The following is a 16,310-nucleotide window of genomic DNA, read 5'->3' on the forward strand; positions in this document are numbered from 1 at the left end:
GGACCTAAAATCAGTCCACAAAACGGTTAATTCCATTACTTCCATTTTATGAATATACCTCCCACACCTTGACAAAAAGGCAGCACATAGGCATAATGGTAATAAATGTAATTATAAAAATAAACAACAATCCAGGATTTCATCACGTCTAAGGCCCGTTAACTGGAAGCTATGCTGTTTCCACAGCTCTAGAAGTAATGATACCACAACCCTGCTCTTGATGGTGATGCAAAGTGCATCCCCGTTTCAGAAATGTTAAAAATGTTAAGATTCAAAACGTTTGCTCCCCGAGGGGGCAATGCAATCCAGTAGGCTTGAGGCCTTTAGGTCACCTCACTTAGTTCTCTCTGCAACCCTGCAGTGTAGACAGGGTAGGCAACCACCTACTGGACAGAGAGGGAGCCAGGGGAGGGCACGGAGATGAACCCATGAGCCTGTGGATGTGGCGCAGGCTCCAACCCCCTTCCTTGGCGAGCCCCGCACTCACCAGGCTGTGGGACCCCAGGATCTGCTCACAGGCCAACTTTGTCAGGGTCTCAGACTCGCGCAGCTCCTCCAGGAGCAGGTCCTGAGTGCTCAGGAGGGCGGTGTATGCCCACAGGGTCTTGGCCATCCTGGCTGCCTTCTGGAACTGCAGGGAGACCAGGGACTCTGCGAAGCGGGCCTCCTGCTCCTCAAGCCGCTGTACACGTTCCCGGAGGAGCTCTCCACGGGCCTGGGGAGCAGGGGCAGGCCAGAAGCCAGGAAGGTGAGTGGAGCACGGTTGGGGCCACTGGGGAGGACAGCAACGGGGGGCAGAGAGGATGTCCCAGCAGCACCCTGCTTGGCAGTGCTCGGTCATTCACTCAAACTGGGAGTATTGGGAAGGTCTCAAATACTCGCAGAGAAGCAGCCCTGGAACCTACGGGGTGCAATTTAGGATCACAGGGCAGCTCTGCTTATTAAGACCCTCTGGGGCTTCTGGACTCTGGCCGTTCACTCCACACTGACCACTCTCGAAGGTACAGGGGACTGTGTTCCTACCTGGGGGGAGAAATCCTTCAAGGTATCCCATCGGGAGGATGAAAGTTCAAAGTTTCTAACACGGGCTCTGAGCCCTTCCCACGGTGATCCCAGCTGAAGTGTGCCTGGAAGGTCCCATCTGATCCTCTGCCACCAACTTCCTTCCCCCTCCACCCCTCCTGGCCACTCTGGGCATGCTCCTGAGCCTACTGTCAGGGTCCCCCTGTGACTGGCATTCCCTGGCACCCTTGTCTTCCTGAAGGTCTCCTGTTTGTCCTTCGGGTCCCTGGTCCTCACTACTGTCTTTGAAGTGTCCCTATGGGGCATTTGTTTGTCACTTACTCCTCTGTCCTTTGTTCAATGCTCTTCTCCTATGCTGGCCTTTGCCACACTGTGGACCCCGCAAGGACATGAGCCCTTCCAGGGGAGGGAAGGCCCAGGCACCCAAGGAGCTCTGAATATTCCACAGGAGGGAATCCATCCACTTCACTCAGTCACATGCCCAAGCTGTTCATTCTGTCATCTGTGCATCTGCTCTACAACCACTACCTCTTATACTTTCTCCAAAAATGCTGTCATGTGGGGATCCCCGGGTGGCTCAGCGGTTTAGCGCCTGCCTTTGGCCCAGGGCGCAATCCTGGAGTCCCAGGATTGAGTCCCACGTCGGGCTCCCACCATGGAGCCTGCCTCTCCCTCTGCCTGTGTCTCTGCCTCTCTCTCTCTCTACGTCCATCATAAATAAATAGAATCTTTTTAAAAAAAATTGGACATCCACATGCAGAAGAATGAAACTAGACCACTCTCTTGCACCATACACAAATATAAACTCAAAATGGATGAGAGATCTAAATGTGAGACAAGATTCCATCAAAATCCTAGAGGAGAACACAGGCAACACCCTTTTTGAACTCGGCCACAGTAACTTCTTGCAAGATACATCCACAAAGGCAAAAGAAACAAAAGCAAAAATGAACTATTGGGACTTCATCAAGATAAGAAGCTTTTGCATAGCAAAGGATACAGTCAACAAAACTAAAAGACAACCTACTGAATGGGAGAAGATATTTGCAAATGACATATCAGATAAAGGGCTAGTTTCCAAGATCTATAAAGAACTTATTAAACTCAACACCAAAGAAACAAACAATCCAATCATGAAATGGGCAAAAGACGAAGAGAAATCTCACAGAGGAAGACATGGACATGGCCAACATGCACATGAGAAAATGCTCTGCATCACTTGCCATCAGGGAAATACAAATCAAAACCACAATGAGATCCCACCTCACACCAGTGAGAATGGGGAAAATTAACAAGGCAGGAAACCACAAATGTTGGAGAGGATGCGGAGAAAAGGGAACCCTCTTGCACTGTTGGTGGGAATGTGAACTGGTACAGCCACTCTGGAAAACTGTGTGGAGGTTCCTCAAAGAGTTAAAAATAGACCTGCCCTACGACCCAGCAATTGCACTGTTGGGGATTTACCCCAAAGATTCAGATGCAATGAAACGCCGGGACACCTGCACCCCGATGTTTCTAGCAGCAATGGCCACAATAGCCAAACTGTGGAAGGAGCCTCGGTGTCCATCAAAAGATGAATGGATAAAGAAGATGTGGTCTATGCGTACAATGGAATATTACTCAGCCATTAGAAATGACAAATACCCACCATTTGCTTCAACGTGGATGGAACTGGAGGGTATTATGTTGAGTGAAGTAAGTCAATCAGAGAAGGACAAACAGTGTATGTTCTCATTCATTTGGGGAATATAAATAATAGTGAAAGGGAATATAAAGGAAGGGAGAAGAAATGTGCGGGAAATATCAGGAAGGGAGATAGAACATAAAGACTCCTAACTCTGGGAAACAAACTAGGGGTGGTGGAAGGGGAGGTGGGTAGGGGGTGGGGGTGAATGGGTGACGGGCACTGAGGGGGACACTTGACGGGATGAGCACTGGGTGTTATTCTGTATATTGGTAAATTGAACACCAATAAAAATTAATTTATTAAAAAAAAAAAAGAAAGAAATGCTGTCATGTGAACAATGGGGTCTAAAGCTTCTCAGGTGCCACCCCCTACCTGAGCCCTTGAAGGCAGGTCCTTGTAAATGAGTACATCCTCCCTTCACAGAGAGCTCCAGAAACCACAAGCCTGCTCAAGCATACATCTTGGGAAAGCTTTTCGTTCAATCTTTAGATGTGTGTGGAATCTCACTCACAAAACCAAAGGTAAGAGCAACCTAAATAACCATTGACAGACGAATGAATAAACACAATGTGGTCTGCCCAGATAGCGGAATATTACACAGCCTTAAAACAGGAGGAGGTTATGACACCTGCTACCAGATGGATGAATCTTGAGAACACTCTGCTAAAAGGGAAATAAGCCAGTCCCAAAAGGACAGACATTGTGGCATTCTACTTATATGAGGTACTTGGCGCAGCTGAATTCACACAGACGGAAAGCCATGGTGGGTACTGAGGGGATGGGGGCCACAGACCTGGAGGGTGAGTGCTTCATGGGGACAGAGCTCCAGCTTGGAAAGATAAAAGATCTGGAGATGGGGTGGGGATGGTTGCCCAACAGCATCACTGTCCTTCACACCACTGTACTACTGTACACACGAGTGCTTAAGATGGTAAATGTCATGTTATATATATTTCACCACAATAGATAAATATTGAAAAAGGTTGTGGAATTTTGTTTTCTGCCATGTAACCATTTTTTAAAAGATTTTATTTATTTATTCATGAAAGACACACACACACACACACACACACACACACACACACACACAGAGGCAGAGACACAGGCAGAGGGAGAAGCAGGCTCCATGCAGGGAGCCTGATGTGGGACTAGATCCCGGGTCTCCAGGATCACGCCCTGGGCTGAAAGCAGCACTAAACCGCTGAGCCACCCGGACTGCCCAATGTAACCTATTTTTAATCCTGTTTGTATTCAGAGGTTTTGAAATGATTGACATAAGAAAGAATATTTAAATGAATAGGAGGCTGGCAGAGGATGATGACCCTGTTTCTCCCCTGGTGGCACTGCCTTCCTGTGTCTGGCCATGTGTCCCTTGGAAGAATTGCGAGTCCCAGTTTGAAAAGCTCTGATTTCTTCTCTACAACTTAACCTTCAGGAAAAACTCTGATGGCGGGAAGACAGAAGTACCCCAAAGAAACAGATGGCTTGTTGGCTGGGGAAGAAAATTTGGTCTAGGGCAAGGTGGGGGGCAGACCTACTAGCGCTTTTTGGAGAGGTGGTGCCTTCAACAAGCTTTGGAGAACAAAGAAGAGAGCCAAATGGAATGTAGGGTCTGCAAAAATATAACATATGGGTACCTATGTTTGGTTCACAGGAAAGCTCATAAACCTCAGGGCCAGAGGCCACAATGCACAGAACTGTGGTGAGGAACACAGATACTCTGGAAGACATAGGTTCATTTCCCTGCTAGAATGGGAAAAAGAAGCCTTATTCTCAAAAGGATGCTATTAGACCCCAGTTTTTTCCCAGCTTGCAGAACCAGGTGATAGCCACCTGCCCACGGATGGGTTTCCATGGTAACTGTGGATCACACCTGGGCCTCCGGCCAGTCACATTCAGGCTGAGGCATCTGCACCACTCCAACAGTGGTCCCATGTCCTTCCAAGACTCAGCAGAGCCTCATGAGAGTGGGACCCCAAAAGCGGTGTCTGATGGCTTCCTCCTGGGGATGCAGGGACGCAAGTCTCTAAAGTATTTCCGGGATCTTAGCTGTTTTCCCTCAGTTGCTCTCTCACCCCAAGTTTACAAACAAAAAGTATATTTATGCTGCATTCATCCACCCAAAAAATAATTAATGAGCACCAAATATGTATAATATACAGGAATATGTGATGCACCTAGGGGATGGGGGGTGTAAAGAAGAGGCAAAGATGGATGAGACACAGACCTGACCCTGAAGGAGCTCATCACTGAGGACCTTGGGCAAGTTCAATGTGCTACCTAGAACTATATTTTCTCATCTGTAAAATGGGAGTAATAATGCTTCCTAACACACGGGATTTTTTAAGAAAGCCTTTTGGGGTTTAATTGCCATACAATAACCTGCACATATTTCAAGGCTACCATCTGATGACTGTGACATATTCACAGACCCTGAGGCAATGGGAACAGCCATGGCAAACCTAGGCAAACCCTCAAGGAAAAACAGGAGTACAGGCAGGTGGCCAAGAAAAGGATGCATGGTCCCCTTATCATGCACCTGCCACAAGCTCAGATTTCCACATCACCTCCCCAGGGCTGGATGGGTGGTGGCCCAAATACCCTGTAAAGCTGAGCCCCCTGCAGAGTGTGGGGCAGATCTCAAGTGTCATTTCTGCAAATTCACATCTAAAACATGGGGGCAAGCGTGCAGCCTTTCCTATGTCCTGTAAGAATCACGTGGCCAGTGAAATTAAGAAAAGAAAGTTTCTCCAAAATCCTTTTCTTCTTTGGAAAGTTTGATTTGTTAATTTCAGCACAGTAAGAATATGCCTCTGGCGAGGGTTTCCGTCCTTGTCTAAAAAGAGCCCTGGGAAAGGGTACAGATTAGCATTTTTGTGACAGGCGTCATTAAATATTCAAGTTATCTAAAGTAATAAAAATTCACTTTCAAAATAATATGCTGTTAAACACTCTTATTTTAAATGGGAAATTCAAACCACTGCCTTACTAATTTCTGACTTGCTTCCCAGTACATTTTTAAAAAAAAGTTTCTTCTAGGTTCGGTGATGTCCTTTAAATACAAATTAAAATCAACCTCTGTCAGCCAGCAAGAATTACTGGCGCTGAAGCAGTTCAAGACACCGCAGCCTTCCTGCCTAGGTTTGGAAACAAACAACTAGAAACACGAGACAGAGGCCAACATTAGCTTTAACAGTGATGAAATCTATGCTAGAGAACGCAGCCAGGGGTGGGAGGAGTGGGGGACATCCAGATGAATACACACTCCCCCAGGCAGCGGGTCTCTCCACCGATGGAGAATGGGGGCCTCTTGCAGGCTGCCTGGCTTTGGAAGAGAGCTGAGGGAGGCTCACTGAGCACGCCCAACGCCCTCTTTAATCCTACCAGTCAGAAACGTCCTCCTTGGAGAAAAGCGAGCAAGGCATGGAGAACAGCCAGGAGGTGGCTAGCCAAGAGCACAGGGAGAGACAGTGGTTACATCAAGAACCTCACCACCTTAATGCCTGTGATGGGATGAGCACTGGGTGATATATGCAACTGATGAATTATGGAACACTACATCAGAGACTAAGTATATAATATGCGTTGGCTAACTGAATTTAAATTAAAAAATAAAAAATAAAAAATAAAAAAACCTCATGTCCAAAGGCTGGGAGAGAGGGCTAATGAAATGCTCTTTACATAAAAGCATGCCCTTGCATCCTAGTGGCTGGCCCTGGGAAACCCAGATCAGTTTCACCAATGCTTTGCAGGATGGGTTCAAAACTGACGACTCTCTCCTTCATCTTGCAGCAGAAAGGGAGTAGACTCAGCAAAGGGGTGTTATTATTTACTAAATGAAATACAACACTGCTAGATAAACATTATTAGTGCTTACATTTTGACACAGGAAAATTGATTTCTATGATGGTAAAGACACTACCACCCATCATATCAGCTAGATAATCACAGTGCAAAAATCTCAAATATATCAAGGGTACTGCCTTAAACTAGTCAGCACAGTTTTGTTTATGGTTAATCTGTTATCTCTTACATATAAATTTTTCATTTAACTAGCTGTGTGACCTAGACAGGTTGCTTAACCTCTCTGAGTCTTAGTTTTGTCTGTGAAAAGAGATAAGATATCTATTCATCTAGATGCCCCCCAGCCCCCAGGGTGGCTCAGTTGGTTAAGCATCCAACTCTTGATTTTAGCTCAGATCATGATCTCAGGGTTCTGGGATCAAGGCCCGCATTGGGCTCTGCACTAAGTGGGGAGTCTGCTTCTCCCTCTGCCCCCACAAGTTCACATGCTCTCTCTGAAAAAAAAATGCACAAGGTAGAAAAATATTAGTAATAAGCTTCCTGGCAAAAGATGGTAGATTTGTAGCATGCATCTACTGTTTTCCTTGAGGTAGAACTGAAAGGTGGGGAAAATGAGAGGAGACAATAGCAATAAAATTCCAGAAAGCTGGAAAGGAGATGACTGAGTAGCAAAGGACTCAACAGACCCCCAAAGGCTGAATTCTAAGCCAGAAATGGGGCTGGCCAAGAAGCAACATAATTTGTGCTGCAAGTTCCCACTAAGTATCACAGAACATAGACACCTCTAGAAGTTAGAGGTAAAAGCTGAAGGTAAACAAGAGGAGAGGTGGAGCCTCTAGAACTCTATACACCCAACTTGCCCCAGCAACAGCTGGAGATATATTCTCCAGAAGAGTCTATGAACTTGGAGAAACCAGGCTCTATACAGAAGACAGAGGACTCAAGTGAAACTTTACATCCAGACTACAAATATCTCAGTTTTCTTTCTCTGTTTGGTCCCTCATATAGTGGGCAACCAGGCCTTTACCAAATAGGCAGGAGAATGGTCTTCTCTGGGGATGCCAATCAACCTTAAATAAAGGTCCTAACATTGGGGCTCCCCAAGTAAACAGTCTAGCCTCATCACAGCAGGGTGAAAGTCACCATCCACAGGCCCCACTTATAGGCTCAGAGCCTCCGAGGAGCTTTTGAGTACTTCACTCTTAAATACGAGCAGACCAAGGATGACCACACACTGGGGAAAGCCTCTAAGGAATATAGAGGTAACAGTAAATATGCAGAATTAAAAAAAAAAACTTTAAAAAACAATGTTCTCAGAGATACAAAAAGTTATAGTAGCCTTAAAATATATATATAATTTCTTTAAGAAGAGAGCATTCAGAGAGGAAAGGAAGCTCTTGATAAATTAGAAGTTAAAAAACTTAAATGAAAATTCAATTAATGGTTTGGAAGATAAAACCTAGGATACACCCCATAAAGTAAAACAAACAAACAAAAAGCAAAAACAAAAACAAACAACTCAAAAAACAAAACAAAACAAAACAAAACAAATTTAAAAAATAAATAATGAAAACAAGAAAACTAATAGATAAGAGGTCTAATTTCTGAATAATTAGAGACTAGAAAAAGTGATTAGAGACGAGAAAGGGTGTTCATAATCAATATAACTCAAGAAAATTTTCCAAAATGCCAAAATTGGTCAAACTACCTATCAACTGTGGGAGCAGAATGAAAACATTTTCAGTCTTACAAAATTTTAAAATACTAAATCTATGTGCCCTTTCCTAAGAAACGAGAAGATGTGTTTTATTAAAACAAGGAACAGATCAGGCAAGGGAAGCGTGAAAGAAATTCATAGCATGATCCTAAGATGGCAGCTGTACATAAGATGTAAAGTACAACGTCCAGATTGGGGCACAGGAGATGTACAGAGAGGGACATCCTAAAGATTATGAAATTAATAGAAGACATGACTTGTGTGGTGGTCCTCACAGAATAGTTGGTCAACTGTCAAAAAGTGTGTTGAATTAGTGGTAAGTACTTAGAAAAGTAACCAAAAAATAAACCAAAGGGTAGCATTAACTCCTGGAAAAACAAATAGTTATACAGAAAAGAAAAATGAAGTCTGTTTTATATGGCTCAGATGTGAATAACATGTAAATAATCATAATAACAGAAATTGCAAAAATAGATCTAATATATTGAGGAAAATAGAGAAGGCTCATGTGTGTTGCAGATTGAAAGAAGAAAGACAGCTAAATCATATCTTCCATAAAGAAAGGTGAATAGATGATACCCAAAGTAAAGAAATCAAGAAATAGCAAGACAAGCATGTTATTTGGAAATATGGAGGCAAATGTCAAAAGATCTAGCTAAAAAAATTAGAAGTTTTTACCTCTGGAGATTTGAAAATATATATATGTGTGATTATAGGGAGTTACTCTTTTTTTTTTTTTTAAGATTTTATTTATTTATTCGTGAGAGACACACACAGAGAGAGGCAGAGACACAGGCAGAGGGAGAAGCAGGCTCCATGCAGGGAGCCCGACATGGGACTCAATCCCAGGTCTCCAGGATCACACCCCGGGCTGCAGGCGGCGCTAAACCATTGAGCCACCCAGGCTGCCCAGAGTTGCTCTTTCTTAGCACAAGCATTGTAGAATTATTTGACTCTAAAAGAATATGCATTTTATAAAAATGAAGAGTACAATTTAAAAAAAATGGACAATGTCAACAAAAGTTAGTACATTCAAACCATCCAAAGACAACTGTGGTAAGCCTTTGGTGTGTGAAAAGCAGAAGTGGAATAGATTAGAAAGGTAAGTTGGAGACTAATTGTGAGGCCTTGAATGCCATATCCAGGAATCTGGATCCCTCTTTGGGGATGGTGGGAAGCTATGAAACTTCCCTTAGTATAGTGCTTCGGGAGATGACTTTGATAGAGACTGCCTCAAGGGATAAAACAGGGGCAAGAGTAGACATAAAGAGTACCATCTTCTCAGTCTTTGTGGGTGGATAGATTTTCTCTCCCCTTCCTAAAATGCCTTCCTTGTCAATGCACCTTCTCTTCTAAGCTTTATAAGAACCTGTGCCATCAGTATTCTCTCTTTTCAGGTCATCAGAAAACGGGCACATTATTCTCCTACTTATACTCTAGTCACTTCTGAAATGACAGAGTGTGGAGAGCTATTTCTGACAGAAGTGCCAGCCACCTCTGCATAACTGCTGCTGCAGAAACATAATAGGATGCATGGTTGATTGCAGTGTGGGAGTTCCACTCCTGAATGAAGGGACTGCTAATGAACCGTGTGTGCATGGCATGGCAGGAAACCTGGAAGCAGTGAATAAATAATAAATGGGTGAATGGATATATGTGGTAGACATGCCACCCAGACAGAGGATAACATCATTAAAATAACACCAGAAATAATGGGTAAGCAGGAAATAGGATCATGTCACTTTCATTCATATTTAAATGTTCCTACAGAATATTTATGAGAAATTTATTATATACTGTGTGCCAAAACAGCAGCAGAGCACATCAAAGATTAGCTGAAACATTACCTTCATTTCTGGATACATCAAACAGATCTGCTACCGTGACACAGGGATGGCAATCAAGAAGCCTGTGCTTGAGGCTCCACTCTACCACATGCCGGCAGTATGACCTTGGACAAGTCTCTCAACTTTTCAGTCTCAATATTCTCATCTGTGAAATAGGGATCATAATTATTGCTCCATCTGTCTCACTACAGAGTGGAGTAGGATATATGAAGAGGATCCAAGGTTGTTTGAAATATCAAGGGATTGAAAAGAACCTACATGTCTATTAGTTGAGGGCTGGGTACATCATTTAAGGGTCACACATACCATAAATGTTATGCTGCTGTAAAAAGCCATGAGGAAACTCTTATGTACCAATATGGAAGGTCTTCAAGTTTCAATGTTAGGTAAAAAACAGAGACAGGTATGATAGATAGATAGATACAGATACAGGTGAGACAGGGGAATAGATATATAGGTAGGTAGACAGACAGACAGACCTATCTCTACTAGTTGGAAAATAAAAAAGTGAGTCCCATAATTTGTGCTTTGTGGATTGGCCTAAGCACTGGGGCAGGAGGAACAGACACATTATCAGTCCTGGTCAAGGCATTCAGCAGGTAAGACCTCAGCCAAACACCATGTTGAGTGGCAGCCCTCCAGTCCTACAGATCTGATCAACTGCCGCAAGCTGGTGAGAGTCGCCTGGAGGTCAGGGAAGAAGCCCAAATGTCCCTTCACCAAACAGGCACCACCTCTGAGCAGCCCTCCTTGACATAACTGACCCTTGTAAGGCAACTCTGGCTGTCAAGCCAATGCTGGACCCTTTGCTTGCTGAGTTGTCTAGCCTCAGGGCCCTCCAGTTCACAGAAATCAAGCCATTTCTTAGGGGTGAGGACTACAACCTTAGCTTCTACCTCACCCTCACAGGCAGAAGGAAAAGAACAGATCAGACTAAGACAAAGCCCACATCCCCTACAGCTACAGAGAGCAGACATCAGGGAAGGAAGAGCAGCCAACAGAGACTTCCTTATAGAACGAAAAATGAATACATCCCCCAAAACATTCTCGATAAAGTTCCTAAATCTTACCAATCTTTCCCCAATAGCTGAGCTCCTCAGTGCAGCCTCCAGGCCTCCCATCCCCTGGCTCCTAGCTGCCTCCTAGGGCTCTCTTCTCTATACCTAACAAAAATAGCCCTTCTGAGGACAGATGAAATATCTTTCAAAACAGACCTGGTATAAAAACAACAGGTAAGCCACAATAAATTCCCAAACATCATTATCATATACACTTACTTTATTCTCTAACTAAAATATAACAAAATTAGAAACCAGTAACCAAAAAAGTTTTCTAAAAGGATAAGTTAAAATTCAAAATCCATGACAAAAAAAATAGATAAAAAATTTCTACTTCTGGCCATGATGGAAGAACTAGGAGCAGATTTACTCTTCAACCAAGAGGCAGCGTAGGACTGGGCTACCTGAAAAAGGAAATAGACAAGGTGACCCCACAGCTGCCCCAGTTTTCTGCTTGAATGCAGCTCTTACGATGTGACATTGGAAGAGGACCCAGGGGAAGCCCAGCAGGTGCAAAAGGTTAAGTCAGTTTGGGAGGCCACTGTGTCTAGAATGTGTGGGGCAGGGCTCCAAGGAGGAGGGAGCTGCAGAGACAGAGACAGCATTTCAAAGGGCTATGGGGTGTCCTCATGGATTTGGCTAAGTGCCAGGCATGCTTGGATTTAAAAAAAAGAAACTATGCCAGACCAGGACAAGAACCACCAAAAATCATAGGCAGAAAGATTCTTGGAGCTCACACAGAGCTGGGAAGTGTCAGTGTTCTCATTAGCCAGAGTGAACAAAGTACATAGGCCTCAGCAATAGGGATACATTAGTCCTCAACTAAAGGCAGCTCTTGATCTAACCTAACAAAACTTAAAGGCATATCTCAAAAGGGTAAAGTTAATCCCAGACAATTTAACCTCCTGTCCAAACTCCTATCCTATTAAAGAAAACACAAAATCCAGTACCCAGGATATAAATCCTTCAATGCCCAGCACCTGATCAAAAATTACCATGCACACAAAGAAGTAGGAAAATAGGGTCCACAGCCCAGAGAGCAATCCATCTGTGGAAATGAGAGAGATGATGGATCCAGCAGATAAAGACATGGAAACAGTGCTAAGAAACAGAAATGAGGCAGTGGCTTGGAAGAGAACAAAACAATTGTCTGTGGATATGATGACTATGTAGAAAAGAAAAAAACCCAACAGACGAATCCTCACAACAATCCTAAATGTCGGGTGCTTCTATTATCCACATTTGAAGGATGCCCACACCAGGGCACAAAACAGTTAAGAAGCTTGGTCAATGTCACACAGCTGGCAAAAGGCACAATTAGGACTTGGACCCAGATGTCTGGCTCCAGGGATAGAATAAGACAGTCTGGAAAGACTTATAAATAAAAACTCATAACATTGCTTTACACCAGTAGCAAGTCAAAAACATAATTGAAAATAGGTTACCATTCACAACTGCAAGAAAACCTGCAGTGTATCTAGGAATCACCAGAGAGAGAAATATCTTATGTATAAGGTATAACCATAAACCCTATGGTTTATCACCAAGTCTAGAGTGAAAAGGAGCTAATGGGAGAGATGCTAGGACCATCCCAAGCGAATTGAGATCTATGGTCACCCTACTTAAGGAAACAGCTGTTCCAAATAAAGAGACATTCTGCTTTTGGGGGGATGGAATGATAATTTTCAATTGAATCTGTAAATTTCAAGCAGTCACAACAGAAATTTGTTTAGGAATTTAACTTCTAAATGTGGATGCCCTCCAGAGTCTCCCAGGAGTAAAACGATGCTTCTGAGAGCTTACAGTGAGCCCATCAGAAGGCCTGGCTGTCCCTGGCTGAGTGTCCTATTTCTGATCACCGGCACACCCCAGCCCCTCAGGCAGCTGCCAGAGACCAGAGCAGATGCCTCACTCCATTCACCTCTCAGCTCTACAGAGAAAGAGGTCAGGCAGGTAGCCCACCCTCGTCTGTCGGTCTCCCTGAATCAGTCACACGACTCTGTGAGGAAGTCACAGAGTCGTTCATCCAAGGTGGAGCTCGGATCAGCCAGGTGGATTTTCCATCTGAAAGCAGGAGGCGAACTTCCAAATGGCTGATGTGCAAAGTGGCTGCTCATCTGAAACTGTGATCATCTCACGAGCAGAAACAGAGACCAGGGCCTGGCTCAGAGAAGACAGTCCAAAAAAAACCCATTCCTTAAAGGAGGAAGTGGAAGGAGACAGGAAGACAGGAGAAGGACAATAAAGGCAAGGGAATAAGTCAAAGAAAGGCGACGGGATGTGGGAAGGGCACCAGAGAGCCACCTCGGGAGGCTGAGCCTTCTCACTGTCCCAGCTTGCTGGATCACAACGTCGTGGCAGAAGGACATGGGTGATGGAGGCAGACATGCCTCTTTCCATCCCAGGCTCTAGTATATACGGACGGTGTGACTTTGGGAAATTTTCCCGACCTCTTCAGATGGAACAGTCCACCTGAGGCACATATCAATCCAGAGTTGAGGGTGGCAGGGATCACTGGTGCCTTCTAGTTAAGAAAGGAGGCACCCCTAGGTGCCTCCAGTATGCCTGGCAGCCCCAGCACTGGAGCCAGAGTCCCTCTGGGGACACCACACTGCCAGCGAGATGGAGGCTCTGCCGTGGGTCTCTGATCCAGTCCCTCTCTCCAGCTACACGAGCCTCGAGGGACTTCCAAATCCTGGAACGTGATCACATCATTCTCAGCCACTGGCACACAAACCCAGGACTGTCATTTCTCTCTGCAATTACCCTGCAAATGAAAAATCTGAACAACTGCAGCTCAGATGCTAAGAGACGCATGGATCAATTTGGGGAGGCACATCAAAGCCGTTGACTTGAGAGTGTGTATTCTATCGGCACTTGCCACGGTGAGATAGCCAGTTGTGAGGATGGCCTGTTATTAAAAGGTTAGAGCTGACAAATGCCTCTTGTCTGCCTTTCTCTGGGTTCTGGCGCAGACACACGGAGCCGCTAGCATGGTAGCCCATTCAAAGCTCAAAAACCCTGACACCAGTGGGTTATCATTGTCACAATCCTCATTTTATCAATGTGGGAGCCAACACCTGTGTGTCCCACATGGCACGATCACGAGAGATAACCACATTCAGGGAGAACATTCCCTCACTCCCAACCAGGGCACTGGAGATGCAGAGGCAGCCTGGCGACGAGGAGCAGAGGGAGAGCCTTCAGGTTCAGGTGCTGGAGCCATGGCCGCCTGGCTGCAGGAGCCTGGGGACATTTATTAAGCTCTCAAGGCTCAGTTTCCACATCTGTAAAATTAGGGACGTTGGTCGCTCCTACTTTCTAGGGCAATTGGGAGGGTCTGAGCACCTGGATTGCAGGAGAGACTGACCGCCTGGGTGTGACTCCAGAGCTACTTCTTTGTGTTTCAGACTCTTTCTCTAACATAGGGACAGGAGTAAGATACCTTTTACAGGATATGTGATGACAAAGAGCATGAACATGTGTGAGGAACCTGACTCTCAGACTGCTTCAGCTCTTAGTTATCCAACTATAAAATATATATGTGATATATGTGCCAAGTGCCTGTTACACGTATGTAATATATATGTGTGTATAAAGTACTGAACCAGGTGCCTGAAGCCACAGGCTGACTCAAAAGCAAACAAAATAAATGAGCACTATTCTTAATAAAGTGCTGCTACATCTTAAGAGGGGAGTGACGTTCTTAAATCAGTGCACAGCACAACAATGAAACGTACATCGCCCCTGAAAATGCCAGTGTTTCCTCCAGAGCTGAGCAGAGGGCTGGCCTTCCACCCTTGTGAAGGGTCCAGCTCGTGCTCAGGACAAATGCACGCCTCCCACGGAAATGACAGAGGTGAACTCGGGGCAGGAGGGGCTGCTGAGCATGGCTCAGGGAGCCGTGGGGACAGGATGTCATCTGTCACCACTCACTGTCACCCAGCCATTCAGCCTGTCCCACTCCTTCATTGATGGGACCCGCGAGACTCAGCTGGCCTTCTCAGCCTGGCATGTGAGCCCCTTCCACCACAGATGGCTGTTCCTCCCTTGGGACACCCTGCATTGCAGTGAAGCAGCCTTTTCACGGGGCTGCCAATTCTCTGGGCTCCTTTTTTTTTTCTTTTTTATAAAGATTTCATTTATTTATTCATAAGAGAGACAGAGAGAAAGGCAGAGACATAGGCAGAGGGACAAGCAGGCTCCCCACTGGGAGCCTGATGCGGGACTCGATCCCAGGAACCTGGGATCATGACCTGAGCCAAAGGCTGAGCCACCTAGGTGTCCCTCTCTGGGCTCCCCCTGAACCTACACCGTGTCCCTGGCTGTGGCTTGGGATGCCCATTATCTCTGCTAACACCAATCCCAAGATCCCCCTAAAGTCTGAGGGATTTGGATCACAAACCGGCACATGTGGGAGAAAACACCCCACCTGGCCCCCAGGTGGCCACCCTCCTCTGCATCTCTCTCTTCTACACAGCAGGCACCCAGGCAGCAGTAACACGGTGTCAAGGGGGAAGAACACGGATGACACTGTGTTCACGCGTGGTGCCCGCAGCAATGTGAAGTGCAGTGAGTGTGAGCGCTGCAGCGCAGAGCCAGGCACGGAGGTGGTGGCCCCCAGGGCAGCACAGGTGGGGCAGGATGTGGGTCCTGCAGGAGGATCCCCAGCTCCGGAGGGGAAGTGCGGGGGTGGGGAGGGTTGCAGGCAGGATCCGGTGGAGAGCCCTGAGGGGCACAGTGGGTTCAGGCTGCAGGATCCCCGATGGAGATGGGCAGTCACGGTCCCCGGGGACTATGCACCCTGGGAATGGGGTGGCGTCACTGCTGTGTGGGCAATGAGAACAAATGAAGCAGAGGGACTGACCTTTTCAACCAGGTCTTCGGGGGCCTGTTCCTCAAAGAGCTGAATTTTATCTTCGATGCACTTCCTCAAAAGGTCTATCTTGCTTTTACTCTTGGAGCGCGGCTTTCTCGCCTTGGACTGTTGCTAGAGGGGCAAGAGAACAGGGCAGGTTTGCACAGCCCCATGTCTCCCAGAGCCAAGAGGACATCCCGCAGCCCCCAGAGCTGCACGGTGGTCTTAGGTGGACAGAGAGGGTTAGGGGTCTGCTTTTCTGAGCAAGCTCAGGTCATGGACCTTCAGTCCACCAAAGGCAGAAGGAGGACTCCGC

The 16,310-nt window shown here is 45.8% G+C and overlaps 1 protein-coding gene across 5 annotated transcripts in view; it reads right to left on the reverse strand.

The window, feature by feature from the left end:
* EVC2 (EvC ciliary complex subunit 2) overlaps positions 1-16,310 on the reverse strand; it is a 127,500-nt gene that overhangs the window by 15,984 nt on the left and 95,206 nt on the right. For 4 of the 5 annotated variants that reach the window (XM_072737794.1, XM_072737795.1, XM_072737793.1 and 1 more), the window contains exons 16-17: positions 16,004-16,126; positions 488-715 (exon numbers count right to left, since the gene is read on the reverse strand). In XM_072737794.1, coding sequence (XP_072593895.1) covers positions 488-715; positions 16,004-16,126 — 351 coding nt within the window. The remainder of the gene's footprint in view (positions 1-487; positions 716-16,003; positions 16,127-16,310) is intronic. The other variant, XM_072737796.1, reaches the window with a different exon arrangement.

The sequence above is a fragment of the Vulpes vulpes genome, chromosome 14 (genome assembly GCF_048418805.1).
Source record: "Vulpes vulpes isolate BD-2025 chromosome 14, VulVul3, whole genome shotgun sequence".
Classification (NCBI taxonomy): domain Eukaryota; kingdom Metazoa; phylum Chordata; class Mammalia; order Carnivora; family Canidae; genus Vulpes; species Vulpes vulpes.